Source organism: Miniopterus natalensis, chromosome 1, assembly GCF_054644295.1.
Source record: "Miniopterus natalensis isolate mMinNat1 chromosome 1, mMinNat1.hap1, whole genome shotgun sequence".
NCBI lineage: Eukaryota > Metazoa > Chordata > Mammalia > Chiroptera > Miniopteridae > Miniopterus > Miniopterus natalensis.
Window position 1 is genome coordinate 126,110,132 of NC_142081.1, and position 24,536 is coordinate 126,134,667.

The 24,536-nt window shown below is 35.3% G+C and overlaps 1 protein-coding gene across 3 annotated transcripts in view; it reads left to right on the plus strand.

Moving 5' to 3' along the window:
- USP6NL (USP6 N-terminal like) overlaps window positions 1-24,536 on the plus strand; it is a 167,639-nt gene that overhangs the window by 28,608 nt on the left and 114,495 nt on the right. The window contains exon 1 of one of the 3 annotated variants that reach the window (XM_087825703.1): window positions 12,797-14,632. The exons of the other annotated variants lie outside the window; for them this stretch is intronic. Coding sequence (XP_087681829.1) covers window positions 14,560-14,632 — 73 coding nt within the window. The 5' untranslated portion in view covers window positions 12,797-14,559. Of the gene's footprint in view, window positions 1-12,796; window positions 14,633-24,536 lie in introns of those variants that run through there. 3 annotated transcript variants of the gene reach the window in all.

Sequence of the window (24,536 nt, forward strand, 5' to 3'; positions counted from 1 at the left end):
TATTAGATGGTGCTAAAGATGAAATAATGTATTTAAAGCGTGGCTGTGTCCCGCCGGGCGTGGCTCAGCGGTTGAGCGTCGACCTGGGATCCAGGCGATCGGGGTTCGATTCCCGGTCAGGGCACATGCCCGGGCTGTGGGCTCGATCAATGACTCTCTTATCATTGATGTTTCTATCTCTCTCCCTCTCCTTTCCTCTCTCTGAAATCAATAAAGATATATTTAAAAAAAAAGCATGGCTGTAATTGGAAGTGGACCTCTTAGTATATTTTAATGGAGATTATAACAACAAGAGTAGTTCGTGTAATGCCAAACCATATCTAAATGATCATTTTGGTGAAATATGTTTTTAAAAAGCCACAAAAAGCACCAAAGCCAAAAGTGATTACTTAGGATACTACTGAATTTTCTTTTCCCAAGAATCAAGTTTAAAAAAAAAAGCCTATTCTATTTTAAAATTTTAATCCTTACTTCTGTATTTTATTTTACTTTCTTCAAGGAAGTTTTGTTCTGGAACTAATTACATGACTTGTTTCCTGAGAGAGTCTTTCTGGATATTAATTCTCTTCTGACTGGGCAGTTCAGGAGTGAATCTATTATGTTGGAGTGTTTGATCCTGCCCTTTGGCCTAAATAATGGAGTGAGTTTTTTGAGGTCACTTCTGGGTATGAAACATTTCTTATTGATCTGAGAAAGAGTAATGGCTGGATAATTTGGAATGTAGTGTATTTGTCGCTTTCCAGTAGAGGAGAAGTAAATATCTTCATACACTGGAGCAGTAGACTAAGAGTTCATGCTGAAGTGAAGAACAATTTGTTTTAACATTTGCTAGAGCATGCAGTACTGTAGATAATTGAGTAGATTGCTAAATCCCTTAATGGTGGTGGAAGGATTCTTCTGCATCTTTCTAAATAGAAAAAGCTCCCAACAAGTAATATAAGACTTTCCCTAAGTATGGGCTAAAACTTCTCTCTAGGACATAGCTTATTTAGATATCTATCCTGCTTTATTGAAAAGCTGTGTACCTCAGAAGTTGGGCAGAAGTCAAAGAAAATTTAAGTTGAATTGTATTTTAAATACTGGTGTGTCTGCATTCAATGGAACCTTGAAAGAAATCTCCCTGCGCAGTATAACAGGTGTCCATTTGTTAAGACTCATTTTATGCTTGATAAATTTAGATTTTGGAATATAAAGTTTTAAATGTCAACCATTCATAAAATGAATATATAATTAGTGATTCTTAATGGGGGAGGTGAATTTGGAACTGTATAGAGACTTTTTGGTTGTCACAGTTATTGGGGGAGCCTAATGCCATTTTGTGGGCAGGGGCCAGGTAGAATGTATAACAGTCCCTGTTGGCACACTGTGTATGACCTATCAGAACCATGGCAGCAAAAAAGTGTAGGTAAGGTGTTAAAGAGTGTCAGCAAAAATTGCTTCTCAGAAAATTCACTAGATTAATTTTCGTTGTGTTAATGCTGACCATTTAAAATGTCATATACTTTACTTTTAGCTAATTTATCTTCTTTTTGACCACTTACTGCAGAAAAGTGAATAATTCTTAGTTTGATACTGTGGGGAATTAAATGTGAATTTAATGTAGCATTTCTTATAGAGTATATTCATTTATAGTATTTTAAGTTCTTGTTAGGAGATGATTTGCATTATTTTACATCTTTTGTTTTGTATTTTTCAAATGGACAATAAGAAAAGTTGTAAAAATAGTACCCAGAATTATTTCTCATATGCTTTTTTACCAGATTTACCAATTGTTTGTATTTTGCCCTTTTGATTCTCTCTCTCTCTTCTCTCTCTCTTCTCTCTCTCTTCTCTCTCTCTCACACACCTTTACCCATATATCTATATCTGTATATCTATAACTGTATAAGAAATTGATTTGTAATTAAATAAAACATTTTCTGTGAAAATCTAGTTTCCTTTTATTAAAAGTCACTTAAATTCTTTGTACAAATGTAAGTTACTGTAGTATTATAATTTTAGTAAAGCTTCTAAATTACTTTTGCTAGTTAAATCTTAAAATTTGAAACCATTTGCCTAATATTATTATGCTGCTATTGTTCAAAAGCCACATTATTTGTGTAGTTTTTGTAGGCCTGTCATTAACATTTTTCTTTCAAATCTGCAATATATAATATAGATAAACTTGGTATATAAATCAACTTCAATTAAAATTTTTTAGTACAACACAAAGCAGAGCGCTCCAACTGACTTTTTTATTGTAGTTTTAAGATATACTATTCTTTTTTCTTTTTAAATAGTTTATTGATTTTTAGAGAGAGAGGATGGGAGAAGGAAAGAGAGAAACATCAATGTGAGAGTGCAACATCAACTGGCTGCCTCCTGCATGCCTCTTACTGGGGACCAAGCCCGAAATCAAAACCCACCAAAACCCGGGCATGAGCCCCTGACTAGGAATGAAACCTGAAACCTCCTGGCACAGGGGACAACACCCAACCAACTGAGACACACTAGCCAGGGCAAGATACACTCTTTTTATTGGGAACACTTTAAAATTCCATTCTGAGAGAGTAAGTTGTCCAGTGGCCATCTTCTTTAAGTTCCTGGAGTCCCAGAGATCTGGGTTAGCTTTGCTACTAACTTACTACATTATGTATGTGGCTTGACTTCTTTAATGTGCCTTCCTTATGTTCTAACAAATACAAACTAAGGTATAACATGTTTGCTTAACTATTAAAAGAAATTTGAAAAAACAAACATGTACATGTATTAAGTTTTTATGTAAACTTAACAATAGTTGGTCTTGTGTATTTTCCTTAGGCAATAACTTTCTGTTATTTTCTTTATATGATATATAGATGTAGATGAAGTGTGACGTATTAGGAAAGTAGGAACTAGGTATTACCAGTGTTAGAAGAACACTGCAGATTTGTTTGCTTGTGATAATTATGGCACAGCAAAATTTGAATTTGATTTTCAAACGTGCTTGAATTTGTTTTAACTATAAGAACACAAGTTTCTATGCTAAATGATTGATTCAGACTGTTAAGATGAATTTCATTGGCATGCTTTATTATCAGAAATCTTGTTTCTGGTGGTGGAAGCAACCTAGAAGCTATAAAAGAGGGTTTCCTTCCGACTAAGAGGAAATCGTTATTGCTTTAGAGTCTCTCCTTTGGATAAGGAAAGGTGCTGTTTTTGTCCAGATATGGAAGCAGTGGGGCCATTGTGATTTAAAAAAAAAATTTCAACTTTAGACCTTTTATAGGAACTTTGTACCTATATATGCCTATAGGTATGTGTACCTGTATACATATGGGGAACTTTGCCCAGGAAGAAGAAGAAACCCACCCCAACTTTCTAGGTACCAAACTCACTTTGTTAAAAGGAACTTGGATCCAGATGATTCCTTACTAAAAGAATCTCTGCAGTTAAGAAAGCTACTTAAAATGTTTGATTTGTGTTATAAAAGTGGAGTCATTGTTCTCTTTGCCTTAAAATGTGATGTAAAAGGTGTTAGCCATCAGGGCTTTTAGTCTCACTGGAAAATATCTATATGCTTTTCAGGTTGAGCTGAAATCCTGATGGAAAAAACATTGTGTACATCTGCAGTTTTTCTTCTTAAGTCATTTTTTTTCTTTGATTAGTGTGTATCTTCTCAGCAGGTAAAATTCTACCTCTGATATGAAATCCTATTTCTTCATTCCAACAAGTCCAATTTTATTCTTTCAATAGGATCAATTCTTTATTTTAATTTTTAAATTTCTGGATATGTATTTTGAAAAAAAAAAATTATTCATTTTGGAACCATTTGAGACTAGGTTGCATTTACCATGCTCCTCTACCCATTTTGTATTTCAGTGTGTAGTTCTAAAGAACAGGATATTCTCTTAAGTAACCTCAGTAAAACTATTAAATAGATAAGTTATGTTTAGCCTACAGTCCTTTTTCCACTGTTGACAGTTTCCCCAATAATGTCCTTTAGAGCAGCTTTGCCCTGCCAGGACAGGATCCCCCTGAGTGTTGTTCACACATTGCATTTACTTGTCAAGGTTATTTAGTCTCCTCTAATGTTTTTTATCTTTTGTGATATGGTGTTTTTGATGCAGACTAGCTCTTTTGTAGAGTAGCCCTCAGGTTAGGATCCTCTAATGAGATCTGTCCTATAGTGTGTGATTGGTGGGGGGTGGGGGGAGGGCATTCCTTCAGGAAGTTCCTCTGGAAAAGAAAGGAAGACTGCATGCTAATTAATCTCTAGATTTCCTTCCCATTTAGTTCTTTAACAGGAAAATTTCCCACTTCTTCTTGAATTGAAATAGGATTCAAACTGGTTGCATAAGAACAGGATTTATTGATCTGCTTTACTGGTTTTTGTTTTGCTTTTATTGCAAATACTTGAGAAAAATGGCAATGAAATCTAGAACATGAGGTAGCCTTGAAAGGAGACATTTGTCTTTTATCACGAGAAATTCCTTTTTGCACGGTTCTTATTTTGAATTATGTAGACAAAATCTCAAATGTTGTTGAACAAATACTATGAAGGTAAAAGGTATAGCACTATTGAGTTGTTTTATAACAATAAAGCAGCTGCAGCTGTTCATATATAAATTGAGATTGCTTCATTAAAGATTAGCCTTTCTCATAACCTGACACCTCTTTGTCTTTGTTCTAGTAAATTTTCTTTAGCTAAAAAATAGAAAGTAATATATCAAGATTCTGATTCTCATTAGGTTTTAGAGATTTATGGGTTATATTGGATTTTAATGTGAAACATCAGGATACTTACCATCCATAGTTATGACTCTTAAAAGTTTAATAATTGTAACGTGAATTGAAAGCTAGATAATTAAGTTGGAATATTATGCAAAGTATAAGAGATTGAAATATTGTTTCTTAGACAAGTCCGAGACATGACACTATAAATTAATTTCTTAAAAGTCTTAAGAAATTATTTTCTTAAGACATTTCTTAAATGTCTTAAGAATGATGTTTGAGTCTGATTTTAAAACAAATTTAAAGGAAGAGATTATATGATTTTGAATAAATAATAAAATATTTTTAAAATTCTCACCTGAGGATATGTTTCTATTGATTTTAGAGAGAGGGAGGGAGAGAGAGAGGGAGGGAGAGAACAACAAAAAATCCCATCAATGTGAGAAACATCAATAGGTTGCCTCCTGCACGTGCCCCAACTGGCGACAAAACCAAAACCTAAGTATGTGCCCTCACCTGGAATCAAATCTGAAGCTGTTTTGGTACATGGGATGATGCTCCAACCAATCTATCCACTCAGCAAAGGCTATTTTTATTTTCATCCTAACAGACACTTAATGAGCGCTACTTCCATGTATACTGCTGCTGTGTTGATCTTTGTTAGACAAGAACAAGACAGACACAGCTCTTGGCCTCATAGAGCATGCAACTGGTGGGAAAGACAGATACTGCACAAATAGCACAGTATTATTAACACAAGGGAAATGCAGGGGTTTGCAGGAGCAAGGGAACTGATCCGCGGGGGGGGGGGGGGGGGGGGCAGAAAGACTACCATTAGGAAATCGTATTTCAGCCCAGGCCTGGCTAAGTGAAGAGGGAGAAGAGGAAGAGGGTTCTAAGCAGGGGAACAACATATGTGAGTACCTGGAGTTGAGAGGTTGAGATTAAGATTAAGAAATTAAGGAAAATGAATTGAGAAGTAGGTGGTTGGAGGAGATCAACTTTGTAACTTTGGTTTAGTTACCTCCATTTTATATTCAATTTTACCTAATCTCATCTAAAGTAATCTACTCTCTTCATCTTCCTCAATCCCTTTTTGTTGTTGTTTAAAAGTATAACCATAACTTTAAAATAAACACATTTCAGAAATGGAGGAAAAAGTCATTGTAACCCCACTATATTAAAGCAACTGTTTGCTTTTTTGCATATGACCCTTTTTGTATTGCCCAGATAGTATATATTTTATATAATAGAATTCATAGTTTATATGCAATTTTATATTTGGATTTATAATATTGAATTGTGTTTAGACAGTTATATTTCTGTAATTGTTTTTCATAATTAGAATGCATAATTATCATATTCCTTAAAGGTAGTGCTGCATCATTTCCCTATATATTGGTTATTTAGAATGGTTCAGTTTTTATTTTTTAATTTATTTTATTTTTTTTAATCTTTACCAGAGGATATTTTTTCCATTGCTTTTTCATAGAGAATAGGGGCGGGGGGGGGGGTGGGGAGAGAGAGAGAAACACTGATGTGAGAGAGACACATCGGTTGGTTGTCTCCCTCACACACTGGGGCCCGTGATCAAGTCTGCAACCGAGGTATGTGCCCTTTGGTCCATAGGCCGACACTGTACTAACCACTGAGCCAGACTGGCTAGGGCATTGGTTCAATTTTTAAAAAATATTTGCAGAATGAATATCACTGGTGAATTTGCCCTTTTTCTTTTTTTTATTATTTATTTATTGATTTTAGAGAGAGAGGAAGGGGGAAAGAGATGTAACTTAATTACATCAATAGGGGTACTTTTGTTCATAAATACTGTCATATAACATGCTTTGAGATTATGTGAAAGAAGGATAATGTCATCCATAAACTCATACTCTGGTTTTTTCTACATCCTACAATTTCAGGACATTTAACCTTCATATCTTCCTTGTTTGGTTTTAGTTTTTTTCTAGAAAAAAAATCTGTGAGGATAGTTGATTAGCTTTTGACAGTGTTAACTTTTAAATACCCAGAATGAATTATTAGGAATTACTGTAAAAGCGCCTGAACATTATTTGGACAGAAAATAGTATAGATTTTAGGTAGAAAAAATGTACAACTTTTTAAAAATAAATAACATGTATTTTATATTGATGAGTTTGTAGAGATTGATTTTCAAAATTCTACATAAAAGTGATTTTTTCTCAACCTTAAAATTTAAGTAGAATGACAAAGAAATTAAGTATATTAACTGATTTACTAACCCAAGAGGGAACAAGTCAGAAGTAGGTTTATAGTTTAATATTCAACTATTTGCAGGCCACTGACATCTGGAATATTTACAGATTATTTTTGTCACAAGAAGTGTGGCCTCTCACATTTTTTCTTCTCATTTATCTACATGTCCTGAAAAAGATGACAGTAGTTTTATTCTAAAATATATTTCCAGGAAAGCCAAAAAAGTTTTCTGAAAAGTGGCTAGAAAAAATCTGAATTGGTGCCAAGAATGAGAAGATGCTGGGCTGTTATTCATATGATCAAAAAATTTTGTAGATGTAGAGCACAGTGCAAATACCCTTATCTGTGTTGATTGTATAAAAAAGAGGTTGATGAAATATTTTAAAATGTGAAAACACGTATCACTTCCAAAAGAGTATGCATAATATTACTCCATTTTTGTAAAATCAACAAAAAAGTACATGGATAAGTCTCAAAGGTTGTTAAGGCCTAAGAGAGATTTTTATTTTCTTAGCATAACTTTGGTACTTATTTTCTACAGTGAACATGCATTATTTTTGTAATAAGGAAAACTATTAAAGATGTATATTGACAAAAAGAGGAAAAGACACCTTTTAAGTTAGTTTATATTTCTTTAAGATTTTAGGGAGTTAGGAGTTTATTTGGATTATTTATAAATTATTTGTTATGACTAGTACTATGATTTTACTTGAAAATAATACTGATGCTCTTGTCCTTTACACTTAGGGCCAAACAAGATACTCCAGTGAACTAGTTCATGGTTTTATTAAATGAATGACAGAAAGAATACAAATGAGATCAAATTCAATCTAGTTCTTTACCTCTTGCTCCCTCCCTTCCTCTCTCGCTCCCTCCCTCCCTTCCTTCCTTTCTTTTTTGGTGAATGAGTAATGGTGGGAAAATATTTTCTTCCTTTACCTAGCTTTTTAAAAATTTTTTTATATCATTCATGTAAGTCCTGTTATTGATCCCTTTTCATCTAAAAGAAGTTACTTTCTTTGCATGTGAATACCCATTTCTACCACCATAGGTTGAATAGCAATGATTTGCAGATAGTTGAAGCATATATTTAATTGCCAGAAACTTTTTGAAGGGGCCTAAAATGTTAAGCAACTTTTTGTATATTAGTTGAAAAGTGTATCATTATATATTATTATTTAAACACTAATAAAAATCTAAATATCACAAATTTTGATATGTTACTTACAATAAACATAAAACTTTTATTCAAAAACTATCAAAATCTACTCCAGTGATATCAGAAAAAAAGGTCATATAAAATAACAGCATTTAATATATTACTGTCAAGACATTGAACAATGTTTTATCAAAGAAACATTAGAAATAACGTAAAGAAATAACAAGAAAAAATAAAGTAATAATAAAAGAAGTTACTGTCTGCCTTATATTTTCATTTGGAGAAAGGAGAATGGCATAAGTTGGAATGTCCAAATAGGTGGACAGTAGGGAGTGCTTATATTCCTGGCCTGTTGCATTTGTCTCTTTGTTGTCTCATTTCTGTTCTCCTACAGGCATTCTTCCTTGTGTTCCACTCTGGGAATGCTGAATTTGGAAGTGATAGGGAGGAAAAGTAAGTCAGCAGTTTTGGGGTTAGCCAAAAGTTAGTGGTTTTTGGGTGGCCATGTATAACAAAAATACAAATGTAGGAAACAGGATTGAGTTAAGAATTTTCTGTTTAAAAAAGAATTAGATCACAGCTATTTGTAGGCAGCTCATTGGAAGGGCAACTATAACATTTTTTATCCACTAAGCCACATTGGATTTCTTTATATATAGGCAGTTAATATTTATGTTCTAAGCACTCTCTTTCCAGTTAAGCTCTGTACTTTTTGGGTTTATTTTTTATTATTTCAGATAAAGTCTGAAGAGTAGGATATAGATTGAATATATATTATAGAATTCTTTTGTTATTATTATTTTTTTTTAAAGACTTTTTTGAGAACGGTTTTAGGTTTACAGAAAAATTGAATGGAAAGTACCAACAGTTCCCTTATACTTCTTAATAATACTCTCCACCTTCCCAGTTTCCCCTATTGCTAACATCTTGCATTAGTTGATATATTACTGCAGTTGATGAGCCAATATTGATACATGACTGTTCACTAAAGTCCATAGTTTACATTAGGTTTTATTCTGTGTTGTACATTCTTTGGATTTTGATAAATGTATACTGGACATGTATCTACCGTTACTATATCCTAGAGTAGTTTCACTGCCCTAAATATTCCCTGTGCTCCACCTGCTCATCCTTTTCTCTCTTTTCTCAGACCCCTGGCAACTACTGATTGTTTTACTGTCTCCATAGTTTTGCCTTTTCTATAATGTCATATAGTTGGAATCATACAGTATGTATGATTTCAGATTGGCTCCTTTTCAGGTTGACTTCTTTCATTTAGCAATATACATTTAAAGTTCCTCCATGTCTTTTTTTGGCTTGCAAGCTCATTTCCTTTTATTGCTGAATAATATTCCATTGTTTAGATGTACCACAGTTTATCTAATCACCTTCTGAAGATTATCTTGTACATAAACTAGATGTGCATAAAGAATATACATAAACATTCATGTACAGATTTTTGTGTAGATAGTAGTTTTCATCTCATTTGGGTAAATAACAGAGAGTACAGTTGTTGAATTGTATGGTAAGACGGTTTACTTTTGTAAAAACTGCCAAACTTTTCCTTTGTGACTCAGTTGGGCATCCTGTGCACCGAAAGGTTTCCAGTTCGATTCCCAGTCAGGGCACATGCCCGGGTTGCAGGTTCATTCCCTGGTGGGGGACATGCAGGGGGAAGTTGATCGATGTTTCAGTTTCACATAGATGTTTCTCTCCCTTTTCGTTCCTCTCTAGAAATCAATAAAAATATCTTAAAAAGTTAGTAAAATTTGTTCTCTGTAGAAAGTATATAGTAAAAAGGAAGATAGTAAAAATTCATATGTAATGCCACCTTTCAGAGGAAAAATCATTGGTAACATTTTGATATTTTTTCTTTGTGCAACCATCTCTTTCTCCCTCCCTCTCTCTCTCAGACACACACACACACACACACACACACACACACACACACACACACACATATTCAAGGTATCCCCCCAAAATGTATATACACTTTAACAGCTGATTCTATTACATTTTGAAAATGAAATGTATTTTAATAAACACTGCCTTTTTAATTATTCAAAGTGTGTATACATTTTTTGGGACACCCTGTGTGTGTGTGTGTGTATATATGTAAATGGCAGTAGTGGAATCATAATATATTGTACCTTTCATGTTTACTTATCCACACGTGATTAGCTTTTCCTATGTCATTCTTCTAGAATAGTGGGTTTTAACCTTGGCTGATGTTAGGATCACTTGGGGGAGCTTTTAAAATTTGTGATGCTCAGGCTGCATCCTAGGACAATGAAATAAAAAATCCTTGTGAATGGACCCAGGCATCATACTTTTTAAAATTTCCCAGCAATTTCAGTGTGTACTGAAGATTGATAACCACGGTCTAGAATATAATAGAATCATTTTTAAGAAAAATATAATTACCAAAATTTTACATAAAACATGATATTCTTTTTATAAAGTTCAGAACAGCCATATACACACACACAGACACATACACACACATACAGATATAGATATGTAGATATAAAGGAGATAAAGGGAATGATAGGTAGCTACAGGATTCAGGATGATGGTTACTTTGAGTTGAAGCAGGGGGATGACAGGTTGGTGGTTGGTGGGATTATAGGTTAAATGTAGATTATATTTAAGGTCCTAGTTTTTGTTTTGGGTAATTGCTTTCTGGCGTTTATTAAATTATTATCTATAATTAAACAATTGAGTGAATAAATAAAACTGGGCTGTTCGTGGATCAATGATAAGAACTAAGCAATATCATTAAACGAATTCTTTGTTCCAGAGGCCCAGTAAGGAAAAAAAGTAATCAAAACTGTTACTTCCTCCTTATAAGTATATCCAGTTGCATTTAAGTATCACAGTGGCAGGATACCCAGTGCCATTCACTTAAAAAATGAATAAGCTATTCCTTAGTCACCAGAGATTTTACATACTTTCTTTTTTTCTGAAATTATACATCTATTCCACTTTCCTTACAGAGGTTTATCCCAATGCCATTGGTCAAAACAACAAATATATGATAAATTTTGATAAATAATCATTTACTATAAAGTAATATTTTATTAGAAACTCATATCTTAATACAGGGAATGGGCTGTTACTTGTCGTGTCTTGACTAAAGGAATTGTCCCCCATCTCCCATATTTTTCCCCTGTGGAGCACTCACCATATTAAGATGGGTAAGGATTGGTCTTTTTCTTATAAAATGAGAGAAAGGAGATCCTGTAAAAGAGACAGGAATGGAGGACCCCTGCTACAGGCATCTGCTCAAGCAGGTCTGCTTTAGCGATCTTTAACATATGGAAGTTAAGGATCTGGAAATTAATTCTTTTAAGATTATCCACGTCAGAGTAACCTAGAGGTATGCCTGCCTTTGGAATTTGCATGCCAGGAAGGTTCAGAATGACCTATGGGCTGAAGGAAGCAGATATGAGAATGTATGTGTATATATGTGTACATACTTACACAGAGTTAACTGAAACAGCATATATACGTGTGTAATTCTTCATATTTATCTCATCCTTTAAAATTACTTTTGTATGATTAAACATACATAGCTATGAATACATATATGTCTTTTATAAGCAAATATATATATATTAGAATATGTAGTCAGTATTTAACTTTTTATTTTGAAATAATTTCAGACTTAGGAAAATGTTGCAAGAATAACACAAGTTGTCATATATTCTTTTACTTGGATTTCCCCAATGTTAACACTTAGCACGTTTGCTTTCTCATTCTATATTAATATTATTTTTCCCTGAATCATTACAGAGTAAATTGAAGTATTGACCCCTAAATACTTCATACTTCAGAGTGTATTTCCTAAAATCCAGGATGTTCTGTTACATAACTACTGTGTAATGGTCATAGTCAGGAAACTAACACTGATGATCTATAGATTGTATTCAAATTTTATCAGTTGTCCCAAAATGTCATGCATTTCCCCTTAACCTTTTCTGGTCTAATATCTAATCTGGGATCATGTGTTACATTTAGTTATCTTGACTGTACTTTCCACTCTCCTCTAATCTGTAATAGTTCTCAGTACTTCTTTGCCTTTCATGATCTTGACATTTTAGAGCACAGCTCAGTTACATATATTAGAATATGTGCTCAAATATTTTTACTGATGCAATGTGTGATAAAACAATGAGAAGAGAATGAGAGAAAAAAAACTATTGGTTGCTTAGCCGAAGGTAAGGACTGAAAGTATTGAACCAGTGCGTCCAAACTGATTGTTATATGATTTTCATTTTCAAAACCACTGATATCAATGAGATAGATGATGAAAATTGAAATTTATGGAAATATGAATATAATATTCCTCTCTTCACTGATTAGACATGGAGCATAGAGTTGACTGAGAGGGTCATGTCCTATATATCCCCTTCCTTGCATGGAAAGAAAAAATACTGAGGGAGAGCAAAGCTAACAGAAAACTACCTCTCAAAAACATTATTTTTTCCCAGAAGAGTAGAAGTAATTTCTTAGGAGCTGGAAAATAAATCCAGAGATACGTAACACCTATTTCATGTTCAGAACTGCCCTAAGAAAACAGAACAAGGGATAGAAAGAATGAGGGGAACTTGATTTGGGGAGTTTGATTTAAATGTTGATTTGTCTAGCCCTGGCCCTGTGGCTCAGTTGGTTGGTTGTCATCCCATGCACCAAAAGACTGAGGGTTCGATTTCTGGTCAGGGCACGTACCTAGGTTGCAGGTTCGATCCCCAGTCAGGACGTGTGCGGGAGGCAACCGATAGATGTCTGTCTGTCTCTCTGTGTGTCTCTCTCTCCCTCTCTCCCTCCCTTCCTCTCTGTCTAAAATCAATAAAAAAACATATCCTCCGATGAGGATAAAAAATAAATGTTGATTTGTCTATATCAAATTTTCATAGGTATTCGTTAAAGAGCAGAGTTTTGATTTGAGGTTTAAAACTTGGTCTTTGACCCATCTGAACTCTTGCATTGGTTTAGTTTGCAAGTACAAACATGGTCTTTAAAGATAGTATGTAGTTAGGGTAAATGCCCGGTTCTGTCCTCCATTTGCAAATGTTTTCTCACTATCATGGATTTGTAGCACTGATGCCTTAAATTAACACCCATATGGAGAATACATTATGAGTGGATATATATGCGTATGTTATAGCACCTCTTCTTTGAGGAGCTGGAAACATCACCCTGAATTTTAAAACTGTACATTTTTACAGAAGGGGCTTAATGTCAGAGAAAGCAGAAGAAGCCTTTGGATTTTGGATTCTGTGTTTTACTTCTGACCTTGGTTGATTCACTGTGGGCCTCAGTAGTCCAATTGGAAAATGGGAAAATAACAAATAAGCCTTTCACTGTGTGCAGGCAAAGGAACTTCCTTTGTTTTGCTCTGGGAGTCATTATTTTATGAGACATTAAGAATATAAAAATAATAAATCGGAAGGAAAGAAAACTCAGTAAGGGGAACAAATTGCTGGTGGAGATTGACTTTAGTAAATAGTAACATTTAACCATATTAACCAGAACATCAGTTTTTTTCTTTTAGTTAACTCTGTAGGCTTACTTTGAAAAGTGCTGCTATGTGAAAAATAGAACATGTAAGAAAGGTATTAAATATTATTTGAGCATTATTGCAACTTGGCTGTTAAAACTCATGGCAAAAATGGTGGTTATACTTGATTTGAAATTCTTTGATCCATGCCTCTAATCGCAAGACCAACAAATTTATATACTTCTTAGGGGATTTCTAGTGGGCAGCCTGAACCTAGTCTTCTCTTCATCTACTAGGATGTTAGAAGTATGTGTGTGTGAGGAGTGGGCAAGGAATTTAGAGGATGTTTTTTGAGATACTATATCTTTTATGCAGATCTGGAAGCTTGGAGTTAGCAAGATAGAGTTTTATTTTTATCCACATTTTATTTTCTGTGTTTCAAATATGAGATTTTTGAGAAATTGGAAAAAAGTATTAAGGCTTTGACAGTGCAGGGTATTTTGGTCGACTGCTTCTGAGTGTTTTTAAGAACTTGCATACAGCATCTGTGATCCACTATGTGAGAATTTATAGCACAGCACTTTATTTTTTCTGTCATGACTTTCGTGAGAAAATGTTTTCACTGTGCTTAGTGATTTACAGATGACTACCCACGTTTTGTTTTGTTTTGTTTTGTTTATAACTGTTAATGCTTTGCAAAGTCATACATTTGGGACTTTGAGGATGTTGGTTTCCACATATGCTGAAATCACTTTGAGTCCATCATTTCAAGAAGATACAGCCTATCTTTTCTTTTTTTCTTATTAACTGCTTCAGAGTCTTCATGGGTAGCTAAGCAGAGCATTTATTTCTCTGAAGTTGAACTGTGTTTGTTCCTGAGCTTCCTGAAAGCAGAAATGCCATGAGCTCTTTCTGATGAAACCTGTTGGATTTCTGGAGGAAGCAGCTGGGATCTTTGGCTTGTTAACTAACAATGATTCAAGTCTTGCAGATTGTAAAGGAGCTGGTGACACCATCGAGGCAAAAGGCAGCCACAGTGAAGGAAGGTAGGAACAGTATTAGAATGAACAATTGGAGCACTTTAAGGCACTCAGAGTTTTACAAATATAGACCTAAAGAAAAGATATAAAAAAGGAGTTTTAAGTTATCATGTATGCTTTTGCACTTCTGATATAATATGGCATCTGAGAGAATCAGGTAATGGCATAGCTGTTAACACTCCTCATCATTATTGTTTTTAGACCACACATTAGAAACATATTATATTAGAAGGTACAAAGAGTAAGGAGAGGTTATAACATATCTGCTGCGACAGTATTTTTCACATTGTAAAGGTGCTCTTGCGTTATGTATTTGGAGGGAGGAGAACAATTTATATAATCTTCCTTTTAATTTTAAAGTGTAAATGTTCATGGTAGAAATCAGAAGGGAGCAAGCTAGGATTTTACCTGTAGCAGGACAAAAGAACTAGATGGTTCTTATTATTGTGAATGGCTGATAAAATAGTAGTTATAAGTATGATTAGACAGTGAATGGTAGATTTTATTGCATTTCTCAGTGAATAATTTTTTCTGTTTATGATTATAAGCTTAAGCAATGCTGTTTTAGATTTAAAACTACTTTTAAATCTAAAGAGTACTCCTTAGTACTCCTACTTTTATAGCCTGTCTCAGTTTGGGATATGCTGAAATATATTTTCTAAATCTTTTCTTTAATTGCATGTCTGACTTACAATTCTTAAAATGAACTAATGCAGATATACTTGTATGTTTTGCTTTTTAAATATTTGAAATAGTAAATCTCCAAAATGACAATTAGGAATTGATTTTAAAAATATAGGCCATCAATAAGTTTATATTACTGACAATTTCACTAATTTAATCTATGGTTTAAAATCAGTTAATTGATAAATTTATATATATATTTCATATATGTAAAATATACCTTTCTGTCTTTATGTATTTGAATAGCATAATTCAGATGATACAAAATGTAAATTGTTTTGGATTTTTAAAAACTTGTCATCATCTGTGTTTAAAGTAAAGCTTATGAGATTTCTTAAGTCTCAAGTAAAATGATTTAGAGTCATGGTATGAAATAATATTGTTACATATAGTATAATCAACCAACAGAATATTACAGCTGAAAAAAATCTTAGAAATCTTTGTATTCTCATTTTATGGGGAATATATGGTACTTACATGGACAAAATGCACCTCAAAAGCACAGAAACTATTGTCATTTACCTTTGAAAGTATGATAGTATTATTTAGAATACAGTTATTTACCTCCTGTTTTCTACTTTATTTCTCCTCTGATACAGAAACAGGAGGAGAAGTAAAATAGAAAGACTGCATTCCTGCCTCTGAATAGCAGGATTCTAATATTGTTTGAAAAGTTTATTGCTTTTACAATTTCAGGAGAATATAAATTAGTTAATTTAATCCCAGTTTTTTTGAAATTGTTAGATTCATACAGTTTGATCTTTACAGTCAGAATTTGTTTATTGGAATATTTTTTCTGCTTTATGTTTTCAGTCACAATCATGGTTTCTTGGAATATACCCAGAGAAAAGAATAATAATATTCTTCTGGTGTTTTAAAATGCACACACCTGCGTGTGCGCGCACACACACACACACACACACACACACAGTGTAATAACATTTGACAGGAAATACCATCTGAATATAGAAAAAAGTGGTACTAAAAGATACTATATACTAAAGTAGTAGAATGGCTTTTGTTCCTAGATTTTTTTCTATTTTTTTTCTATTACCTGAGAAATAGGAACACTTATACATAGATTTTTTTTTTTTTTAAAGAAACTTGTTTTTCAAACCTATTCTAATAGTATTTTTAATCATTTAGTAACGTATTTACTATTTTACCCTTTTGTAAAATATTGTTACATTTTACCAGTTTTTAATATTAATAAATGGCAAAGCCCTACAGACAGATATAAATGACCCATAAGAAGAGTTTTGACTCAGTTCTTTAAAATGTAGTATAAATTTGATGGATATAGAGAGAACATTTCAAAGTATTGTATTCACATTTAATATTAGAATATTAGTAAATAGTATGGAAAAATTGATTTGTGAAAGAAAGGATCAAAGTTGGAGGTGAAATAATTATGATAAATGGCTTGAAAAGTTTTTATTCATTTTTTGTTGGTATGAGGTAGTAAGCAAACTTGATACACTATATTATAAGTAGGACCCAAGGTATGGTTAAGAATTATTTTGGGGAAGGAGGGAAATTATGGAATATTCATGAATATTTTCCCTAAAAATTTCAAAACATCTGCTAAATCACTGCTTTGTCATTTAGTTGAAGTATCCCAACCTGCCCAGCACTGAGTGAAATCCAATGCTAAGAGTTCATGTTAATGCTCTTTAAGAAACTTATAATTTTGCAAGTTAGCATTATAAGAAAGGGAGAGAACTAACATCGTTGTTTGAAGGATAATTTTAGTGGATCCACATTCTTTATTCTAATGTTGCAGTGGGGAAATGATTGACAGTTGTAAGATAGTTGAAATGGATTGGAATAGATGTTCTGTAATACAACCTTGGGCAAAATAAAGGAAAACTAGGCATAAGATAACTGGCCTTTGGTAAAGTATCCTTGTCTTAGGAAAGAGGGTCAAATATGCAGGAATATATACATTCATTTGTTCATTCATCATGCTCTCATTCATTAATAAAACCCTTGTCAGGTGTTCAACGTTTACAAGTCACTGTGGTGGTCACTGGGGATAGAAAATAAGATAGAATCCCTGTTCATGCCTGCAGCACGTAGACACTCAGCTATTTATGGAAGGGAGGGAGTAAGGGAGGAAGGAAGGAAAGAAAGAAAGGCAGGTAGGTGTGTTAAGACAGTCTAGTCTAAGAGGTATTATACACAGGGCAGAATAGTAGGTTGTATGTTCTGCCGTGAGGTCATCATGGGCAGAATTAAAGCAATTTGATCATGTGAACCAGAGAAAGAGATGGGATCAGTGATTCTATGCCAAATGGAAAAGTAAACTGTCACAGTTTCCTCTGGAATGTCCTAGTTATCCTGCATCTCGAGGGCCCAGCTTGACTAGGTTGGGAAGGGAAACACCATGGAGCAGACCTATGTAAAACCATGCAATCTATTCAAATGTACCTTAGGCACCAATGTAATCATTGTAGTTGTATATTATTGAGGAGCCTGGTTTTCTCCTTTAAAAGCCTCACGTTAAAAGAAAATAAGTAAAAGCCTTATGTTTATTTGGATGAAACCTCCCTCCCAGCCTTGAACCCCCCAACAAGCTCCCTCATTGGTGCCCTATGGAGCACGCCCCCCCTTGTGCTCCCTGCTGATCCCATCCCCTCCTTTGGCTCCTGCTCCTGGGCTCCAGTGAGTCTACCTGACACCCCTATCCCTGTTAGCCCCTCTGGTGTGTGCCCCCCCACCTTGCGATCCCTCCCCATTGTGTGCTCCCTGCCCCCCCACTTGCTCTACACTCCCTGGCTGTACCCGCTTGGCTTTTGCCTGGGTATTTGGGCATCCGTGCACTCCACCCCTTCCTGCCTGCCCCACTCTATGCCCCCTGCGATTGGTGCTGGCACCTAGGCAGGAGCTTGTCCATGTGCCTCCCTGAAGCCTCCACTGCCATGCTTCTCCTCGGTGCTGATTGGAGGGTGCCCATGCACCCCCCCCCCATCCTTTACTGTTTGCTACCTGGCCAGCTCCCTTTGTCTTTTGCGCTGTTACCTGGGTCTCTAGCGCATGCACAGGACCCTGCCTGGTGCAGGGGCAACTCTCCCTGATTAAGGGTTGAGAGCCAGACCTGTGGCTGGGCTCGGAGCTGACAAGGGTCAGTATGGACAAGGACGTGCTGGCCACTCTGAAGATCCTCATCTGTCAGGGAGAGTGGTGGGCAAATCTAGCCTGCTCTTGCAGTTCATAGAGCAGCAACAACAGGTGTTGACTTTAAGGTGAAAACTATTTCAGTGGATGGAAATAACGTTAAACTTGCAACATGGCAGAGGGACAGTGTGAGAGATCCCTAGAATCGAAGCAAAATTGAGCTCAGTGCTCTTCCTGGAGATGGAGAAGGGATGAGAGTAGTCAGTGGTGAAATGTTCCTGCACAAAGTGTGGTTCAGCCTTGGCCCGACTCTGGATGGGGTGTGCTGCTCCTCGAGGTCCTCTTTTTCATCCTTGGACTGTAAATCAAGCCAGTGCCCACAGCGACTGTCAGCTGTATGGATGCTAGCAGGAAGACCTAGTTGGTGCGAGCCCACCTCCCATCGCAGCCATTGGAAGGCCTGGGAGAGCAGAGCCTCCAGGCAGTTAGTGTGGCAGTGGCACCTCTCAGGCACTTCATTTTCCAGACTGTGATATGGTTAGAGATGACCCCCATCTCACCCTGCAGTGAGAATGTGACTCCTGCTCAGTCAGTCCTAGTGGCTTTGGGCACTACCCTGAAGCCCAGCTCACCTCAGGTTCCTGGTCCAGACTTGACACCAAGAGCAGCTCTGACTTCTGCCTTTACAAGGTGGGAAGATCCACCTGTGCATCCAAGTTTGGCCCAGGCCCCACTAGTTCTTGTTTTGCTGAGGGCTCAAGCTTACCTCTGGGGCAACCTTAGAAGGATTGAGGCTCATTTTGGGTAAGGAAAGGCCACGTTCTCAAACACCACAGTAGATTGGAAAGTAGCTGCTGGACCAAGCACCTATGTCTACCGCAACGGACGGTTTCCTGGGGAAATTCTAAGACATCTGTTTGCACTTGGATGCTGGAGCTTCCTTGGGGAGCATGTGGTGACTAGAAACCTGACTAGCCTTAAATTTGTTTGCGGTGAGCCTGTCCTCTGAGGAGTTCAGTTAATACAAGAAACACTTTAAATGCAAATTATATGTGTGCCTGTCCTATACACCCCTCAAGTTATTGGGAGAATTTGGCTTGTTCACAGGTGTGCACACACACATACAAATGGCAGATACTACTTGTTCTGAGTGGTAGCTTTTACCTTTTTGGGGATTATTCATTAGCACAGTTCTCAAGTAATGCTTTTATGAACCTGTTTTCACCTAATTTAGTTATTATTATGTTTTTATTGAATTTATTGGGGTGACATTGGTTAATAAAATTATTATTGTATATTGTATTGTGTGTTCACCACCCCAAATCAGGTCTGCTACCTTCCCTCACCCCTCTTTCTCTCTGGTAATCACTATACTGTAGTCTGTTGTTATTTTTATTAACTACAAACATAATACTGCATGTGCATACATTTTTCTTGTAAAAAGTTAGAATGAGAAGTGAAAAAGCCCCTGTCCAAAACCCAATGGTAAACCTTTCTTCTATTCCTCTTCTAAAAGGAAGTGGTCAAAAGTGGGTGTTTATCCTGACACACCACTTTCTGTGAATTTACAGGCGCATCAAAATATATCCTCTTCATAAATGTTTGTTAGTTATGTATCCAGATTACATTTTTCACTTAATGTGTCAGAGAATCTTAACATGTAGGTATGTGTAGATTTTTCTTATCCTTTTGAACTACTCTATAATTTTTCAATATGTGGGTGAAACATAGATTAATTAGCTCTAACCTTATTGATAGGTTTGTGGGTTGTTTAGTCGTTTGCTGGTTTAAACAGTGCTAAGGGAATGAATGTCTTTTATTTAGAACACCAGAACTATATCTGCAAGATAACTTTTTATAGGTGGATTACTGGGCCAAAGGATATCTCCTTTTATTATCTATCATCTATCTATCTATCTATCTATCTATCTATCTATCTATCTATCTATCTATCTATCTATCATCTATCTATCATCTATCATCTGTCTATCTATCATCTATCTATCATCTATCTATCTATCTATCTATCTATCTATCTATCTATCTATCTATCTATCTATTCATCTATCTATCATCTATCTATCTATCTATCTATCTATCTATCATCTATCTATCTATCTATCTATCATCTATCTATCTATCTATCTATCTATCTATCTATCTATCTATCTATCTATCTATCTATCTATCTATCTATCTATCTATCTATCTATCATCTATCCCTATCTATCTATCTATCTATCTATCTATCTATCTATCTATCTATCTATCATCTATCTATCTATCTATCTATCTATCTATCTATCTATCATCTATCTATCATCTATCTATCATCAACTAACTATCATCTATCTATCTATCATCTATCTATCTATCTATCTATCTATCTATCTATCTATCTATCATCTATCTATCATCTATCTATCTATCTATCTATCTATCTATCTATCTATCTATCTATCTATCTATCTATCTATCATCTATATCTATCATCTATCATTTGTTAATCCTCACCCAAAGATATTTTTTCCATTGATTTTTAGAGAGAGTGGAAGGGAGGGAGAGGGGGAGAGAGAGAAACATCAATGTGAGAGAGACACTGCGGTCGGTTGCCTCCCAAATGCTCCCCACAAGGGCCAGGGATCAAACCTGCAACCCTGATACATGCCCTTGACTAGGAATCAAACCCACACCCTTCGGTGCACCAGCAGACACTCTCACCACTGAGCAACTCGGACCAGGGCAAGGATATCCCCTTATAAATTTCTAGAGCTATTGATGATTGATATTCATAAAAGATGTATCAGTTTATGCCCTCATAAGCAGTGTATGAGGTTCTATTTTGCTACAGTCTATCACAGAATGTCAGTAAAGTGATGTGTAAAAAAATATATATATATCTTGTTTATTTGGATGAAAACATTTTGGAAATAGTACATGTTTCTCTATCTTGTTAAGTAGAAGTATGCTTACTGTAATTTGACCCTCTTTTAATGATTCAGATTCTTTATTAAAAAATATATTTTCTGCCCTAGCCAGTGTACTTAGTGGTTAGAGCATTGGCACATGGACTGAATGGTCAAGGGCATGTACCTGGGTTGCAGGTTTGATCCCTGGCTCCACTTGGGGTGCATGCAGGAGGCCACTAATTGATGTGTCTCTCTCATACCGATGTTTCTCTATCTCTCTCTCTCTCTCTCCCCCCCTCCCTGCCTCCCCTCTGTCACTTTTCCCCTCCTCTCCTTTCCACTCTCTCTGAAAAGCAATGGAAAAATATCCTCAAGTGAGGATTAACAAAAAAAAATTTTTTTTTAAATTTTTCTGTAGGCTACAAAACCTGATGATCATGTTTATTAAAATTATTCTTAAAATAATAACAGATTTAGAGTGGGACTCTGAAGGTTTCTCCTTTGAGGAAACATACGAGCTTTGGTATCAGTCCTAAACTTTTAATTTCCCACTTCCATGTGTTAGCGCCTTTCCTTCCTCTAGATCATTAAAGTAGCCTCCTCATTTATTGTATTTGACAAACTTGCACTGAACATTTATCACATCTTAGATTTGCGGGTACAGAGATGTATCCTCAGAGAGCTCATGTGCAAGTAGTAAGAGACAGAAGTCAGTAATTAATATAGTATCATAGGCGTTGGTGTAGACAAGGTGTCATAGTAACCCCACAGGGGACTGGCCCTGGTTTGGTAATTAGGAGAGTGAAGGAATCCAACTCTTTGGTGAAATGACAGATGCTCTCATTTGAGACAAGTATCAAAGGATGCATAAAAGCTAGCTAGCTAGTGAAAAAAAGAGAGTATTGTAAAAGCATTCCAAGCAAATTAAATGGTGGAGGGAACTCAGGTGCCCAAGTGTGAAGAGACTTTTATACCATGTGAGAAGTTTGGAAATATTCTTAAGGAGCTAGTGGGAGAAGGGACTGTTCCTGTTGTAGCTGGTTATGTAACTCTGTATTCCAGCCTTCCATTCTGTGAGATAGCTTTCTGAAATAGCTATGTGAGATAGCTTTCTGAAACAATTTGCTATTAAACTTGAATTTGGACTTAACCTATATTTCTAGCTGTATTGCTAGATCTCTCCATGCACTGACTGCCAACTACACCAGAATGCTTGCTGTTTCCCAGACATGCTGCTGCATCAGGACTGCAAGTCCTTCTCATCCTTACTAGATCTGCCTGCAAGGCTCAAATGCCACCCCCACCAAAGTACTTCCCTGATCTTTTTCTCCCCTCGCCCCCTAGGTCAGTGATTTTCAACTGATGTGGCATAAAAATGTTTAAAACATGCAATACCTGAGTATTCAGGGACACCGACCTCTTTTCCCTTAGATCGTCAAATAAAAAAATTACGACAGCCAACACAACAATAACTGTCCAGTATGAATGCCCTGTCTTGAACCATAAATATGTAGGCCATATAATAGAGTTGTATCTTATTGGTCACGTCACATAATAAGGTTGTGTCTGATTGGTTAATTCTTGTTACTAGAAATCCGTATATACCAGTATAATCACCTGATATTTTAAAAAGTCACTTTGGAGCAAAAAGGGCAGATAATTACTGTTACTGTATTATTATTATTTTTGTAAACCAATAAAAATTATATCTATTTTTTTGTAAGATCAGCAAAACATATATATTTTTGGTGTGCCACATTTTAGTAGTTAATGTGCGTCACAAGATGAAAAAGGGTGAAAATCACTGCTCTAGGTCAGAATTAATCATTCTTTTCTTTGTATTCTCTTAGCACTTTACCTAATTGTATTGTACTTTAAAATTGTATTGTACATTATGATTATATTTATCAAATTGGCCAATAAATGTTAATTTAAAAAAATGTTTTGGCTTATTAGACACTTTTGCTTTCATTCTGTTTTTACCTGTGTTTTAGATGGTTAAGAGTGTTATAACCTGATCTTTAAATAAGTGAAATATTATAGCTAATAACAAAACAATGGACAGGGAAATGTTTGATTGCCCCTTGAGATATTTTGTAATGGTCTAATAAGATAATAGTTTTCAGCTTATATTTAAAATATATACATATTTTTCTATACATGTTGACTATTTAAGCTTGAGAAACTGAAGTCATAGTATGTACTATACTTTATTTCTTCATGGTATGTAACAACTTTAATGGTCTTGACCAAAAAGGAAGATACTGTGATAAGAATTATTTACTGAGAAGCTGAGAAATGGCTGCTGGTGGCAAACACTGTCATTGCCCACCCAATATCAATTCTCCCTTAATTTTTTACTAATAACAAAATCATGTTGATTTTTGGGGGGACAATACTGTGCTCAGTTAAAAAGCAAACCAACAAAGTCTGTTTCCTGAGTTGTAAGCAGAAGCTTGCTGGGGATTTCTGGGTAGGTTTTTCTGAGATTCCTGGAGTTGTAGCAGCCATGATGTGACCATGAGTCGACATTTGTAAAGTGCTTAGAACAGCACCTGGTACATAGTATGTGTTTGTTAAATAAATAATTGTGCTTAGTGTTGAGATTTATTATGCTCTATATTTATTAATGTTTAGTGATTGTCTTTTTGTCCTTTACATATCTTTATTGCCCTTTTGAGAAAAAAATTATATACACATACCTGTTTGAATGCATTTTTCACTTTTATATTTGATCACAATTTAGAATAACGTTTCCATTATGCATTGTAGCTTAAAAATTCATTGTGAGTGCACACTGCTTTCAGGGTGAAGCAGTCTCCTCTGTCAGGCATTTTGGGAGTTCCAGCCTTCCCTTCCCAACTCATTTTTCACTCTGCCAGCAATTCTGGCCCTTTGAACCATTGTTTAGTTATTCAGTACCTTTGTTATTAGAAATACTTAATGGTGATGGTTTCATCTCTTCAAATGGTATATAAGCTCTTCCAGAATGTGTATATTTTTATATGTGCATTTAGTAAGTGCCCATAGTGTGCTTGTTGAATAAAAAAATCTTCAGTTTTTGAAATGCAGTGAGTATTTTTATTAATATCAAAACAGATTTGTTCAAGTAATCTTTGCAGTAAAGGAAATTTAAAACCCATTCCACCATCTGTGATGTCAGTACCAGAATTGTGCTCCTTCTCTCAAGGTTCTACTAC